The sequence below is a fragment of the Bicyclus anynana genome, chromosome 21 (genome assembly GCF_947172395.1).
Source record: "Bicyclus anynana chromosome 21, ilBicAnyn1.1, whole genome shotgun sequence".
Lineage (NCBI taxonomy): Eukaryota > Metazoa > Arthropoda > Insecta > Lepidoptera > Nymphalidae > Bicyclus > Bicyclus anynana.
The window spans coordinates 14237046-14253039 of NC_069103.1; the positions used below are offsets into that span (position 1 = coordinate 14237046).

Consider the following 15994-nt stretch of genomic DNA (forward strand, 5'->3'; position numbering starts at 1 on the left):
CTTATAGATGAAAAAGAACTTCGCCCACGTATAATTTAGTTCACACTACGCCACTGCTGGCGACGGCGGGACGCGATGGCGAGACTGCGCGGGAACCTGTCTCACTCGCAAACTACTTAGACATACTGGACCGAAAGCCTGAGCCTGGTGGTGTGCTTCGACCGCGGTTTGTTACCACTTACCACCCTACCGGAAAGACGTACCGAGAAGCAGGTTTAGTTCAGAAAAAAAAAAACCAGTAGGTACTTTCTGCCTGGAGTTGGGAATTTGGAGATGTCACACCCCCGTGCCTCGAAGAACACGTTAAGCCGTAGGTTCCAGTCATTATCGTTTAGGTACATGTGATAGTGATTTCACGCCAACCAGCATTGGAACAGCGTGGTGAGTCAAAGCTCCATATCCCCTCGTATCCAATTAGGAAGGGAAAGATTTACTCATTTTCGTAACTCATGTAAGAATTAGGTTCTTGAAATTATTTTCACAGCTCGGTGAAATTACGACCTAATATGGATGTTCAGGGGACAAACATACTTGTACACAATACATATATATATTTACAATAATTTTGAGATCAACTGATTTAGAAGAAAACTATGTTAAATAAAAAACATTTCACTTGGAATTCACGTTTATTATTCACATATTTATTTACAAACCGGCTCAACCGTTCGTGTTATAGGAAGGTTTCTATTTTAGAAGCTAAGTTATCTACATGGTAAAACAACATTTTTTTTTAATCACATTTAAGAATGAAAGAAAAAAATTCAAACGAACATGAAATTGAAAATTTTGAACATTCTCAATCAGGTCATCAATATTCTATTTCAGTGTGCTTTCATTTGAGACTCCATTCGAGTTTATTCGGTTGTTCTTCCCCACTTTCACATCCCAGAACTTTTAAATGGCTCAACCGATTTTCTTCAAACATTTCTAAGAATACTCGCGTGTTATCGACGTATCTACGGTAAGTTGAAATCTATGCAGTGACACATTTCGGGTGTTACGAGTAACCATAGCAACAGAATCTTCGTTTTCTTTTTTTTTTAATAATAAAGGTCAGCTTGAGATAACATTGATGATGGTTAGTGCGAATATGTAGCATTCTTGATAAACTTTCATATTTTTAAAAATAATTTAACTGTACATAAAAATACGTTCATCATCTCTATCTGACGATAGAGTATGTAACAACCAGACCTACCTCTTCTGTTAAAACTTTAGGTTTGTCAGCCCATGCTCTTACCATAGATATGTATGGTGGGCATTTATTGAGTTTGTATCGCAATGCCATTAGAAGGTTAAAACCATAGATACTCTTATAGAATAGGTTATAACGTGTTGTAGGAAGACAGTTGGGATTTTGTACGTATTAGCGAGGTTACAGAATAAACTTGTTTGTGTGTGCCAAATAAAGGAACGTCGCCACAACAACTCATTGTTTAGAGTGATCCAGAGATGTGACATAGAAACCCGTTTACCATAAAGCCGTTGATAAGTAACTTCTCACAGACTACGATAATTCATTAACATCTTTGCTAATGCTCTTCCAAAATGAAACAAAAACAATCTGATTTGCTAATGCTCTTTCAAAATGAAACAAAAACAATCTATCTTATATAATATAATACTTTCGTATTATATTACGAGTATTTGTAGTGGAAAAGCAACTTAGGAAGTTGCATATAATTTTCAATATTCAATATTCTTTCATATAGGTACATTTCACATAGATTTATATAGATAGATACAACTTATATATAATTAAATCGTACACATATATTTATTATATATATATTACATTGAATATGTAAACAGATTTCCTCACGGACAAAGTCGCGGGCAACCTATGTCAGTAGTTACAAACCATATTTATAGGTATTTTAACCTTCATTATTTTAGTTACTTGCAATAAGTATAGAAGTACCTACATTATATAACTACTATGTATTAAACACAACATTCACAACTATTACCTAACTATTATTAATCCAGATTTAAAAAACGAAATCTCATTATCATTGCTTAATAATTATACTTTTTTTCGCATAAATTAATTTGCATTTCGCTGCTGCACAAGAATTGATCATAGAAACATAATTTCGTAAATATGATTGTTATGTACTTAATAATTGGAGGAACATTCTACATTGTATATAATTTATTACATATACATACATCTAACAAGTCTCGTTCCTCAATTCAAAATATCCTGCCCCGACAATCCTGTAACTTTGCTCATTCCATAATTTGTATGTGCGCATTAAACAGATCTCACACAAACATCTTTGTTACAGTCAATCTGTTTCAGAAATCAGAATGATAATTTAGTTTTGAAAGGAAGAAGCAATATGACCAAGCTTTATTTTCTTTTCATTGTGTAAGTGCCGTAGGTTAATTTAATTTGACTTTAGCGGCGTCAACGGAGGGTTTAGCGAGCGCAGAAGCACCGCCTGATGGGGAAAGGCAGAAGCAGGAGAGTTAAGAGAAAGTACTCGCTAAGGGCTCCTCTGGGACTCGGTCCTCGGTTTAGAGAGCCGTTCCAGAATGGTGTTTTGCCTGAGTGTATCAATCCGGGCGCCCCCGAGAATGCGAGTTAAAAAAAAGTTTTTAGTTTAAGTTGCTGTGTTTGTTGTTGCTGTATTGTTTACAAGCTATACAACATAATAACAGATCGTAAAGACTGTTTTTCGGTGTCTAGATCTACAATTAGTGTTGGAATCGGGATGTAGAAGCAAATCTCAACCACTTCTTGTTTGGGGTGGGTGGCGGCTGTCTCAAAATAAATTTTCGAGAGTTGTTTCATATATTGGGCTATTGTAGGGACTAATCAAGGTCTGAACTTTTAATAATATTTGAAATTACATGGAAAATGTTTAAAAACTAAAATTTCAATTACACAGACATTCGCTTATTCATATACCTTGCACAGGCTACACACGTTGGCCCCAACATAATAGCACATTGGCTAATATCATAGATGAATCTGATATTAGGACCAACATGTGTAGTCAGTATTAGGGCAATAAGTTATATTAATCGAGAGCTTACAAATATATTTTAAATAGAACTTTAAAGCTCACAATAAATTTCCAATAGAGGCCCGATTCTCTTTAGTATCGAGCATTAACTGATCCTGTAATTTTTATTTTCATTTAAGATCTATTAATTTTTAAACAAAAAGAAATTAATGTAGTAAGTTTTATCATAATTGTAAAATTAAGTTTATATTATGATCTATTCAGACATATGACACATAAAAAACTTCTTACTATTTTTTCTTTGCCTTAAGGATCTCATCAATCATATAGTAATTAATGTTGTTGTGACCTACTGTAGTAAACTATGATAAGACAAATTTTCAACTAAATTAAAATGACAGAGATCTGGCTATCGCATGCCTGGCTCACATCACATGGCTTTGACCCAGTAACTTACAGCCAAATTCATATGGAATAGTAGAGATGTGTGTACTTTGTGTTAAAAAATTTTTAACATCTATATTTTATTTATACCTCCTACATCTGAATAGACCTTTTAATTTGTAACATAAAAATAAAAATAAAACTATTTATTACATTTATAACATAAACTTAACCAAACATTTTCTTAATGACAGTCGAATAGTCCTTATTAATCTTTTCTATGTGAGGCCTTAATTCTTTAGCCTTTGCTATTGAGGCCTTATCAGTAGGATCTATCTCTAGGGCCCTCTGTATGTCACCCCAGGCCTCCTCGTACATAGCGAGGCCTGTGTAAGCAATGCTTTGTCGATATAAAGCCTTGATATTGTTATGATCCAGTTTTAAAGTCCGGCTGCAGAGGTCCAAAGTTGCACCAAACTCGTCAAACTGTAGTTGACAATGTGCCATGTTGTTGTAAAGTTTTATCTGAAAAACATATTGAATGTGTAAAGTGTAAAGTTTTATCTGAAAAACATATTGAAAAATGTGTTGAGAATAATAGGGGTAGTTGACTTATAAAACAATATTTATTTAGTGTAGTGCCTGGAATAAAGGTCTGTAATATATCAATTTCAATTAATAAAAGTTAAGGATTTCATGGAAACTTAATTTAAAAATCATGTATTTAATGAAATTTTCCAATTGTATTGTGCCATCTGTATTGATAATAAATGTCAAACTAATTATTGAGATTATTGATTAATTTGTCAAACACTCAGTTTGCTTAAGTGTTAACATGACGTCATGAAACAGTTTAATTAAAGACCATCATGGCCCAAATCATGTTGGGCTAGTATTGTCAAAAAAATATTTAAGAATTAAAATTTTTAAGTATTCATGTCTCAAAAAAATATAATATTTCTTTTTCAATCTAGTAGAATACTAATGGACAGTTTAAGACCCTTTTAAAAGTGTCAACTAGCCTATTACATTTTATTAGTTACACACTTTCCAATAAATGACAGATAGTCTAACTCTAAATTATTGAAATCAACATTCCAGCTTTATGTCAACACTAGATGCCCTGTGGTTTACCATACAACATAGCCTATAGCACTCGCAAATAATGGGGCTCACTATTAGTAAAAAAAATTTCAAAATCAGTTTAGCAGATCCAGAGATTACCCCCCACATCCTCAAAAACTTTACCTCTTTATAATAATAAAGTTTATAAGTAATTCTTTAAAATATGTAGTAATAAAAGATTATCTTCTTACCCTCATATTAAGCAACTCTTTAGTTCTCTCCGCATCAGCAGTGACTCGGTCAACAGGCTCTATAGCCACCAACATCTTCAAAGCTTTAGAGAACCGCCTAAACCCATCCACTATTCTCTTGTCCTTTACTAGTTGCACCCCACGCTCCTTCACAATGGAAAGAAATTATTTGTTACAACAAAAACAACTCAAACTAGCAAGAATTGCTATAACATTGAAGAAAACATATGCAAAAGTTTTGACGGCCTCCGTGGCACAGTGGTATGCGCGGTGGATTTACAAGACGGAGGTCCTGGGTTCGATCCCCGGCTGGGCAGATTAAGATTTTCTTAATTTGTCCAGGTCTGGCTGGTGGGAGGCTTCGGCCGTGGCTAGTTACCACCCTACCGGCAAAGACGTACCGCCAAGCGATTTAGCGTTCCGGTATGATGCCGTGTAGAAACCAAAAGGGGTGTGGATTTTCATCCTCCTCCTAACAAGTTAGCCCGATTCCATCTTAGACTGCATCATCACTTACCATCAGGTGAGATTGTAGTCAAGGGCTAACTTATAAAGAATAAAAAAAAAAAAAAAAAAAAGTCTTCAACATGGCATGACAATTTCAGTTTTGTACTAATTTGATTGTAATGTATTTTAAAATGAACAAATATTTGTTACACTAAAGAATTCTATGGAAAAAATGCATTTTAAAAACAAAGACTCTTAAATTGTCTCTGTAATTTTGAAGAAATCAATCAGCTTTGCAGTTTTGGTTTGTAAAGTAATGTTGCTAGTGAATTTACAAACACAATGACACACATTTCAGGTTGATCTTCATAGAGGAAAATTTTCAACCCATATTTGGTTCACTGCTGAGCTCGAGTCTCCTCTCAGAATGAGAAGGCTTAGGCCAATAGTCACTGGCCCATTGCAGATTGACAGATTTCACACAGAGAATTAAGAAAATTGTCTGGTATGCAGGTTTCCTCATGATGTTTTTCCTTCACAGTTTGAGACATGTGATATTTAATTTCTTATCTATATGCATTAATGTAATTTTCAATTAATTTTAAGTCAAGTTAATGGATATGTTTCTTTACTTGGCAACTAACAATACACATAAAAGTTGAGCATTGAGTATATCAGCTTGCTTTAGGAGCTTGACTCGCAGCACTATTACCAGTGCATGTTAGTTAGTAGCAAGGCAATTGGGAAATCTTTACACACTTGTAAGGCATTCTGTGTATTTTCTACTATGATAAGGTGAGGTAAAAATAATTGACATAGTTAATACCTTATGATGTACAGCTGACTCGAATAATCTCGCCCAACTCCAGTCACTTATCAATTGCTCTTCAGTCAGATCCAGCAGCTCTATCCTACACGATATCTCCATCATCAGATCACCGAACACATTCTTGTAAATCAGACGCGCGTCACAAATTTCCCCCAAACACATTTGCTGCAAAATCAACTCAACATCTTTGTCAATATAGGAATCCATGTCACCAATAATAACGTTCCCGTCGAACGGAGAGTTGAATATACGACATTCCGGCTCTATTTCACACGGCCCGGCTTGATTTTCGCTTTTCACATGCCATATTCTAATCTTACAACGAGAGTCTTCATAGGCCACCATGGTGTAGTCGCCCGGTTTCACGACAGTTTTACGAATCTCTCGATCCGGCCGATAGTGGACTAAAGTTTCTTTGTTCATTGTCGTGAATAGCCCACAGTTTTGCACCTCGTTTTGTACCCTCCTGTGATAATTTCCCAACAAAAGTTTTTTTTCCATGCAGATTTCATCGACCGATACTTCGAAAATTCGAGGATTTTCTTTTTTGTTTTGACGTTTGACATATTGATTATTGATTGATCTGTCAGAAACAAAGAAGTTCCTGTGCAAGGAACATATTTACTCTGTGTGTTCAACAGGGCGGCGGTAGATTGCCTGCAATCTGCATTACATAAATAGATATGAAATAAGCTCTGAAATGTACTCCGCAAAGTAAATCTGTCGATTAAAAAAATATAATATTAAGTGGCTGAATATTATAATATAAAAGAACTGTGTTTCTGAACTTTATTATGGTATATATTTCGACATTTCAGAACGAAATTATCTATTACGTTGGCATTTGGCAACCATGAACTAATGTCACCTGTCAATTGTCAATTTGCCAAAAACAAAATGATTTTTTTCTATTGATATTTGTAATTTGAATTCCCTATTATTATTTTGTAAATCTTTTTTATACATTGCATTTGTTTTTGTTTTTACCCCCATAAATTGCATTAGCCATTAATTAATGAAATATTGATAATATCTTTCAAAGGAGGTGTAAATTACGGAGAAGATTAATAACATTATAGGTACATAATATTACATAGAATACATGCTTTTATTTCTATGTATTTTTTAATCAATTGAATTTCATAACAATATATTAATCTATCTAATTGTTTACATAGTTCTTGTTCAATCTTCACTTCATATTTCTATCAATGCTTAAACTAACCTACAAAGTGTAAACATTGCTTTTAATGGACTGAATAAATTTTCAGCTGTAATGACGTTACTCCTTAAGAGCGTTTGGCGCAACGCGCTGAAGAGTGGTCAGCTCAACAACCACACATTGAGGTCTACCAGCTTTTCCAGCGGTAATTTTATTCATTATTTTATAGTAGCCAGTGGCGTGCACTTTATAGATGCAAAAATGCACTGAATACCCTAAGGACTCAATACAAACGTATGTTAGACCACAGAATACGTAGTTGGGCAAGGAATTTTCAAATCTTTACTTATAGTGTATACCCTAGTTAAAAACTTTATGTTCGCCATTGATAGTAGCTTTGCCCTACAATTTTACCCGCATTTTGATTTAATCAGAATATTTCAAATGGTTTATTGACAGGACTAACTGAAAATGAAAATGAATTTTATTCGTTTTGTAAACAATACATTACACCTGTGTCAGAAGGTCACGCTCTCGCTTTTTTTTTTTTTTATTTTTTTTTTTTTTATATATGTAATTTCTGCGACATGGCGATCTGCTCATAGGCAATAAGCCATTCATTTATCTGATATCATCATATCATTTAATGTTTTCTTTGAGAGCTATTTTGCTGCAGATTCCCTGTCAGCAGCTCTCCCTTTGGCTTGTTATGGAAATCTGTTCCACAGGTCGGGAATGCTGTGTCTTTGTAGCCGAGCAAAACGGAGTCCACCCTCGCGACTCAGAGCCCGTGCAAGCTCATTTGTGTGAATTGTCAGTCTCTCCTGATACCTCAGGCTGCACTGGGATATTTCTTCACGTACAGTTTTTATGTCAATGTCGTGGTACATGTATTTATTGCTGATACATCGCGGGATGCCAAACATTGTTCTTAGTGCTTTATTTTGGAATCTTTCCAGTATTTCGATATTTGAATTACTGGCCGTTCCCCACAGCTGTATGCCGTACGTCCAGATCGGTTTTAGCACTGCTTTATATATTAGCATTTTGTTTGTGTCAGTAAGTTGCGAGTGTCGTCCTAGTAGCCAGCTGTAAGAACGTAGCTTGCCATCCAATTGTTTTCTCTTTGTCCAAATATGTTTTAGCCATGTCAGTCTTCTATCCAAATGTAATCCTAGATACTTAGCATCGTCTTCCTGAGGTATCATTTTGTCGTTTAGTTTAACAGGGGGATAGGATTCTCTCCTGAGTGTGTATGTGACGTGGACAGATTTATTTTCATTAGCTTTTATTTTCCACTGTTTGAACCACTTTTCTATTTCCCTTAGGTGATTCTGTAGCAAAAACGAAGCTGTAGAAGGGTTTGAATGTGAGCATAACAAGGCCGTGTCATCAGCGTATGTCGCTATTGATGTGGAATCGTTTGTTGGGACATCGGCAGTAAAGATTAGATATAATACAGGGCCCAGTATGCTACCTTGGGGAACTCCGGAATTGATTTCATAAAGGTTAGAGCAGTCGTTATTAAATTTAACTTGATAACTCCTTTTATCCAGGTATGATTTTAATATGGCAAGAAAACTGTGTGGTAGCATCTTTTTTAGCTTAAAGATGAGGCCTTCGTGCCATACCTTATCAAATGCTTGGCTAATATCTAGAAAGACAGCGGAGCAGTATAGTTTATTTTCTAAGCTTCTGCTAATGATATCAACGATTCGGTGAACTTGTTCCACAGTGCCATGCTTTTCGCGGAATCCGAACTGATGGTTTGGCAACACTGTACTCAAATGTTCCTTCATTCGATTAAGGAGTATTCGCTCGAAAAGCTTTCCAATAACTGGCAATAGGCTGATAGGTCTATACGAGGATGCCTTTTGTGGTGGTTTCCCAGGTTTAGCTATCATTATTACCTGAGCTATCTTCCATTGACCAGGAAAGTGTTCAAATCTTATGCAGGCATTAAAAATGTGTACCAGTTTCATTATTCCTTTGAATGGAAGTTTCTTCAGAAGTGTGGCGTCAATTTGGTCATATCCAGGTGCTTTACCCTCCTGAAGTAACTTCATTTCTTCGAATACTTCTTTAGGACTTAAGGTACGCTCTCGCTAGTAATTAATATATTATTATAAGTTATAAGGAAAAAAACACATCAAAAGACATGAATTGAAAATGGGGTACATAAGTGTGTGTGAGTGCGTGCGTGCGTGTAGTTGTGTGTGTTAGCGTGTGTCTGTGTGTGAATGTGTGGCATTCCTTCCCCTTGTTTTATTTTAATTTATTTAACAATCTTTAGGAGATCTTCGCTTTGATCATAGTCAAGCCCTTTCAAAAATTCACTCACCCTATTTCTACAATCATACAAATTTAGTGGATATACATTTAACTGTTTATTTATTTTATTGTATAACATACAAAATTGCTTTTTATATTGGGTCGCTGCAAATACAGTTTTAGACATGACCATAGGGAATGCTGCACTTTGAGTTTTCTTATTGATAATGGACTGATCAAAGTGAAGAGACTTATGAAGTTTTAAAATGGAACTTAATATATATACATAGTTGTCTTACTGTTAACACATTGCTACATAGCTATTTATATTTACTACTTATTATATACTACTATTTATATTTACATTTTTATTTACTAACTATTTATACTTTGTGATTATATTGTTTTATTTAAAAAATTATTGTGTCCTAAACAATTTAATGTGATCAATATACTCCTTTCAACTAAATGAAAAGCTTGCGCTTGGAATAGATCTTGCAGAGTTCTACAAGTTTATAATTTGAGTCACATCACACTGTAACATAATGTATGAGCTATTGACTCAACAGAGAAAATACTTACTATCAGTTTCAGTGGCGGACACTCTTGCAAAGACGCCGGACAACATAATGATGACCATAAAGACAGCACCCACCACTAGTGAAGTGCTGGCGACAGTGCAGGCCAACTTAGCTGTCCTGACACACCGCCACATGCTGCAGGCTCTGAGAAGTTTGTTTGAGCTGCAGAAGACTAGCAAGTAAGACATAAGACAAGTTTTTTTTTCCTTTGTCTATCGGAGATCATTCTCTGGACCATAATCCGATCAAATGACTGTTTAGTATGTCGTTTCGGGCTCTATCATCCATTGGTGTAGTATAATAAACTGGACTGTTGGCATCATGCAAAAAACTTGCTAAGAAATTCATTCTTCTGTTTAGAAATTGGGATTACATGTGTAGACTGTTTTTGATCATGAATTATAAATGGAAATCATGGACTTAAGATGTTACTATAGATAGGTGTAGCAAAAGACGTCAGATAAAAATAATAGGGGTATATGCAATTGTGTTCTAATAAGATAATATTTAATGTACATAACTACTAGCTAGAAATCAAAACAAGTGTTGAGGGCGCGTTAATAGCACACTGATATGCACCAATTTTAGAATGATACATACTTGCATTAATTGTTAAGTAAGAGCAATTTTATGTGGTTTAATTAAAAATAAAACTATTTGCTTCACAGATACAACAAAGACATGGACACAGATGCAATCATAAAAGACCCAACATTTGGAGTACTCTGTCAAAATTTCAAAAAACATGCACGCGCTCTAGAAGTGAATGAAACTATTGAAGCTATTAAAGTGCTGTCATTTCTCAAAGTTCCAGCGGACTCTCTAATACTGCAAACAATGCTCCAAATGATTAGATGCAATATTAACACATTGAACACTCAACAGATTATGTTTGTCCACTTTCTGTTATCACAATTTGATGGCAAGAATCATTTAGTCGACGCTCTCAAGTTGGCGTTACCTCTAGCATTCCAAATCCATCTTCCTTTAGAATTAGACAATCAAGATTTGTTTCTGTTAAGAGACATGTTAATATACTGTTGTTCCCATGACTTACCAGACCGATGCATCAACAATGTTGTAACTGGACTGTTGTTGCACGACCAAGCGATCAGTCCTCAGATGTCCAAGTCTATCATATGGGCATTGTGCCAAATTAATTGCACTGAGCAAACGTTTCCTACTAGAACCCAATTACTCCATAAATGCTGCGATATTTTAACTCAATCGATAGATAGTTTGGCATATGATGACGTTTTGAGAACTGCCGCAAGGTTGAAAGGGAGGATACTGGAGAAACACCCGGAGTTCTATCACCAGCAGCTGATGGATGCGATCGCTAATTATGTGATTAACAATGACGTGGAATTCGAAAAGGGACTTCTCGTTGCGAGAGTTCTATCCAGAATTGTAAGTATACAAGCCCCTTTTAGGGCAATATTTTATTATTAGCCCGCAAATTCAAAACCTCTGCTCGCGTTCACGCTAGCAAACGCATTAGGGCGATGCGCCATTAGTGTGTTGCGGTGCGTCGTTGTAAGGGATCAACGCATTTATGCTACGTCATATAACGACGAAGCATACACAGTCAGTCTCAATAATAAATGCAAAAGAAATGATTTTTATAGAGCACTGGCTGTCGTCGCACTGGAGCTCCGACAGCGCAGCGCATCACCCGTTTCATCTCTGATTCGTTAATCCATTGAAACGTCGCTTGCGACGACGATACGTTTAGTTGTGGCATATGTTTTAAAATTAAGTGGTAAACGACGCTACGACGTAACACAACGCATTAAGGCAGAAGCTATAGTTTCAAACCCTTATGCTGAAAAACCTCAACCCCGTGAGGGGTTGGAAAACCGTACTGGGGGCGCGGGAGCAAGGTCCCCCGCGACGCACCCGGGCAAGAAAGCATTACCTGTACCCCCGCCCCCTTCTCACGGGCCGGAGAAGACCCACACATCAATTTACTGTGTTCTGAAGGGAACCGACACGACGTCTCTCATGCTTTCCCTCATACTTGTTTCGACAATAATATTTGCTTAAATTATTTTTATATTAAGAAAAAGAGAATAACACTATTTATAAATGAGACTTAACTTGGTAATAATTCATCGATTTCCAGGCTCACACTCATTTATCTTTAATGGAATACCTGTGCCAAAAGGCGGCATCGGATCCGGATACTTTGTCCAACGCTCGCACCAACATCATCTTCGGATTTGTCAACTGCTTGGCGAACAACAACTACACCCCTGATCCTGACCAATGGGATGAATTACGGAAGCAAATATCAGCCAATCCGATCTTAAACGCTACCAATGCGACATTGCCTTGGACCAAACTTTGTCTAGAAATGGCCTCCCTTGGCCATTACGAGGACAGGTTATTAAATAGAGTATTTTCAAAGGAGTTCTTGAACGAATATTTGGCCAGGGAGAATAACACATTGGACTATCTGCAACTATTGACTCTGTATGAGGCAGTGCGCACATTTTACAGTGAAGAGTACGAATTGCCTCAGAATATTCTGGAGAGAGCTAAGGATATGTATCCGGTGCATTCGTTGAATGGTGTTCTGGTGGAGCACTTGACTAAAGGGTTGGGTGGTCCGGAGTATGTAGCAAAGAATGTGGTGTTGCCGAATGGTATTGTTTTAGGTAAGTTTTTGTATGTGATATTCTTTATTTCCTTAATTTATTGTTATAAAAAGCAGTGTTACCCTAGATCATTAACTGTTCAACCCGTATGACTTGTCCAAATAGAGATTCAATTCAATGTTTGTTTTATGCTTCAATGCATGACTAAGAATTCCGCATAGGTTTAAAACCAGAATTAAAATTTTGCGTCATTGAAGTTTTTTTCCTGTTGCATTATTAAAATTTAAAGTTGTTTGTTTATGTTATCAGTAAAGGACTTATGGCTGTGAATATTGGTACTGTTTCGTTTTATATTTAATATTTTCTTTCCACAATGGGGATGATGACTATAATGGGTTTCAATATTATATTGATTTTTATGATACATTCGGGTAAATAAGGTCAATATTAAACGTCACATTTTTCAATATGTGAACTATAAACATAAACGCACAAATAACAAAGATATTTGTTGTTTTGTTTGAACGTCATTAATTCGTGTCATTTTGTATGCGGTGTTTTTCAGGGGACCGCGGCAATGCACGCAAATCTGACCCTTGAAGTCCCTAGCTCCGAAAGTAATGATCGCAGATCCTGTTACTTTTAGTAAATTTAAATACAATTTAAAAAACCGTCATCATCCCTATTAAATATGTATTTTCTTTTTGGCAGATGTGGTTTTGGCTGTTAAGGGAGGGTATCCATTAGAACTGCCGCCCATCAGCAGTACTTTAAAACTGCCCATCGAAAAACTCAACATACCGCAGGGAGCGATTGTGTGAGTATGTTTTACTAAAACATATTTTTACTAGCTGATTTTCGCGACTTTGTCCGCATTAATTTGGCATACTTTATAGAAAAACTAGCGAATGCTCGCGACTTAGTTCACTTAAAATTGTGATTCGTACAAATCCCGTAGGAACCATGTATTTCTCCGGGGAATAAAAGTAGTCGTATGTTCTGCTCTAAGGTTTACTCTATATCAAAAGGGCCCATCCCTGGCCCTGGCCTACCCTAACCACCTGGCAATTTCCTTATATCTCAAAAAATCTTTATAATACTAGTACTTTTATTAAGGTTCCGTAGTCCACAAGGAACGATGCAGTCTACAAGGAACGATTTTTTAAAATTAACCAATGAGGGAAGGAGATTAAATAAATTAAAAAAATTTAATCATCTAATACTATCTGACCGTAATTTAACTAGGCAACCTATGCAATTCGTCGACGTGAGTATTTTCTGTCGTTTATTTATTATCGCAAATAAATAACAGATGAGGGTATATATTTTTTATGCCTCTAATGCTCAGAAATTTAGTTGTTCCGATATTCAAAAAACTTTAAGAGACTGGATAGTTAAATACACACTTTCCTCTCACACGAACAACTGAAGATCTATACATATAGCTCTCATAATCGAGCGATAATTAAATCTTATTTACAAAAAAAATATCTATTTCTTAAGTAAAAAAGTATTACGCCTTAATGTAAGCCTCTTATTGGAAAGTATTACCTACTTGGAATTATAATTATTAAATAGGTAATAATAAGAAGCTTACATTATAGCGTAATACTTTGTTTGCCTCTTACGTAAAATACTACTAAACGCCTCGCGGTTTCACCTGCATATTTCCCGTTCCAGTGGGATATGAGAAGATAAAATATGGCCTATCTTCTTCTTCTTCTTTCTTCTGGGCCGTTTCCGCACTTAGCCAAGTGTTTGGCCGTTGTGCGTGAAATGGCCTATGTAACTCGCTTATAATGTAGCCTCATATTGGATTTCAATTCACTATTTTGTCTTTTTTGTGTTCTTTGTTGTGTGCAACAAAGTATATTTTCATTTCAAAATTTTCAATATAGTTACTATTTGTTTTGGCGTGAAAGCAAACAAACGTTCATTTAAAATACTCGTACATAGTATGGACTATAAATTAATCATCATTATCAGCCGATAGACGTCCACTGCTGGACCTAGGCCACCAGCATGTACTGCAACCCGCTTGATGTCTTCGTTTTCCGGGGCTGGGTCGCCATTCCAGCACCTTAGGACTTCTATTGCTACTTCAGCTTCACGACTCGCTGAGCTATGTCAGTGACTTTGGTTCGTCTGCGGATCTCCTCATTTCTGATGCGATCACGCAGAGAAACTCCAAGCATAGCTCGCTCCATCGCCCACTGAGTGATTTTGAGCCTTCTACAAATTAAAAATATAAATTAATGTGATGTAGGAAATAGTAGTCTGAGACGTATATGACGTCAGGTGGCGCGACTTGTTTCCGTAAAGAGTGGGGAGTTAGAGAGGGGTACCGATAGCGATAGGTTGGCGGGAACGACTAGAGATATAAGGCACTCGTCGTGCGGTCGGCTTCAGTATACTCGTTGCGTTTGATCCGTCCACATTTCTTGTTGTGTAATTCTTCTACTTGGGATTGGCGGGGAAAGTGACTTGAGTGGAAAAGGGGAGTGTTGGTAAACTGTCAAGGGCGCCCTTAACCCTGCACACAGCGTTCACAAGTGAGTGATTCCACTCAAGGTCATCTTGCTATTCTGGCGTCTTATTTTGGTTACAGTTTGATTTGTTAATTAAGTTGTCCTGACAAATATTGTGAATCATAACCTTTGTAAGACATTGGTTTTCTTATTTTTGTAACCCACCTCTGAGTTTGCTAAAAGTACTTTATGTTTTCAGAATATGTGTCATGAATTTCAATCAAGGCTGCTTCTCTATGAACAGTAATCGTCTTCGTGGCCCGTTCCGTCTCATTCTCGACATATTGGAGAAACAAGGATACGCGACTGTGGCCTTCAATGTCAACGACTGGCTGAGCTCGCCCGCTCACGAGCGCACGCCTTACCTCATGAGGGAAATTGGATACAAATGTGGGGAAATGGGGTTGAAATTGTCAGCGACTTGATTTGTCTATGGACTTTGTTAGATTAGCGCCAATCCTGTCACAACCTTAGATACATAAATAGGTGTCAAAGGTCACAACACTTTCAATTGACTAAATTAAAAAGTTGTGTGATAAAGTTACCTGTTATCTTGTTATAGTTATGTGAATTTGTTTTTTATGACAGAAAATTGTAAATATTGTAGTGAAATAAAGACTGTTAATAGTAATGGTGTTTTGTATTGTGTTTTAATTTTTGATAATTTTAGTAGTCAGACGAATTATTTGGTCAGAGACCAGCCATCTACAGTAAGCTGGTGATTGCGTTACGAAACGTATAATAGGCGAGGCAAGTTATACTTGTCGTGTAAAGTATACTCGTTTTTTATTTTAAAAGAATTGTTCTGTTCCTTGTCGGAATGGCTACCACGTCTATACTGTATCTATGGTGGCTGTGTCTATGAGTTCTTGGATAGTCTGTGACACACATGTGTCAG

The 15994-nt window shown here is 36.3% G+C and overlaps 2 protein-coding genes across 5 annotated transcripts; one reads left to right on the forward strand and one right to left on the reverse strand.

Moving 5' to 3' along the window:
- Positions 1-610: 610 nt before the first annotated feature.
- On the reverse strand, positions 611-6523 carry LOC112050551 (uncharacterized). The gene is made up of 3 exons (XM_024088841.2): positions 5952-6523; positions 4679-4825; positions 611-3887 (listed from the first exon to the last, which is right to left on the reverse strand). Exons 1-3 carry the CDS (start codon positions 6453-6455, stop codon positions 3591-3593), a joined length of 948 nt encoding a protein of 315 aa, XP_023944609.1. The 5' UTR covers positions 6456-6523; the 3' UTR covers positions 611-3590.
- A 317-nt stretch (positions 6524-6840) lies between these two features.
- Positions 6841-15727, forward strand: LOC112050548 (uncharacterized). Of its 4 annotated transcripts, XM_052888165.1 has the most exons (8): positions 6841-7033; positions 7226-7321; positions 9976-10147; positions 10637-11378; positions 12094-12628; positions 13280-13385; positions 15296-15557; positions 15592-15727. In XM_052888165.1, exons 2-7 carry the CDS (start codon positions 7231-7233, stop codon positions 15519-15521), a joined length of 1872 nt encoding a protein of 623 aa, XP_052744125.1. In that variant the 5' UTR covers positions 6841-7033; positions 7226-7230; the 3' UTR covers positions 15522-15557; positions 15592-15727. The 4 variants fall into 4 exon arrangements, with proteins under 4 accessions (XP_052744125.1, XP_052744126.1, XP_023944605.1 ...); XM_052888166.1 differs by having other exon boundaries at positions 9982-10147; positions 15296-15727; XM_024088837.2 differs by having other exon boundaries at positions 6842-7033; positions 15296-15727.
- The last annotated feature ends 267 nt before the right edge of the window (positions 15728-15994 follow it).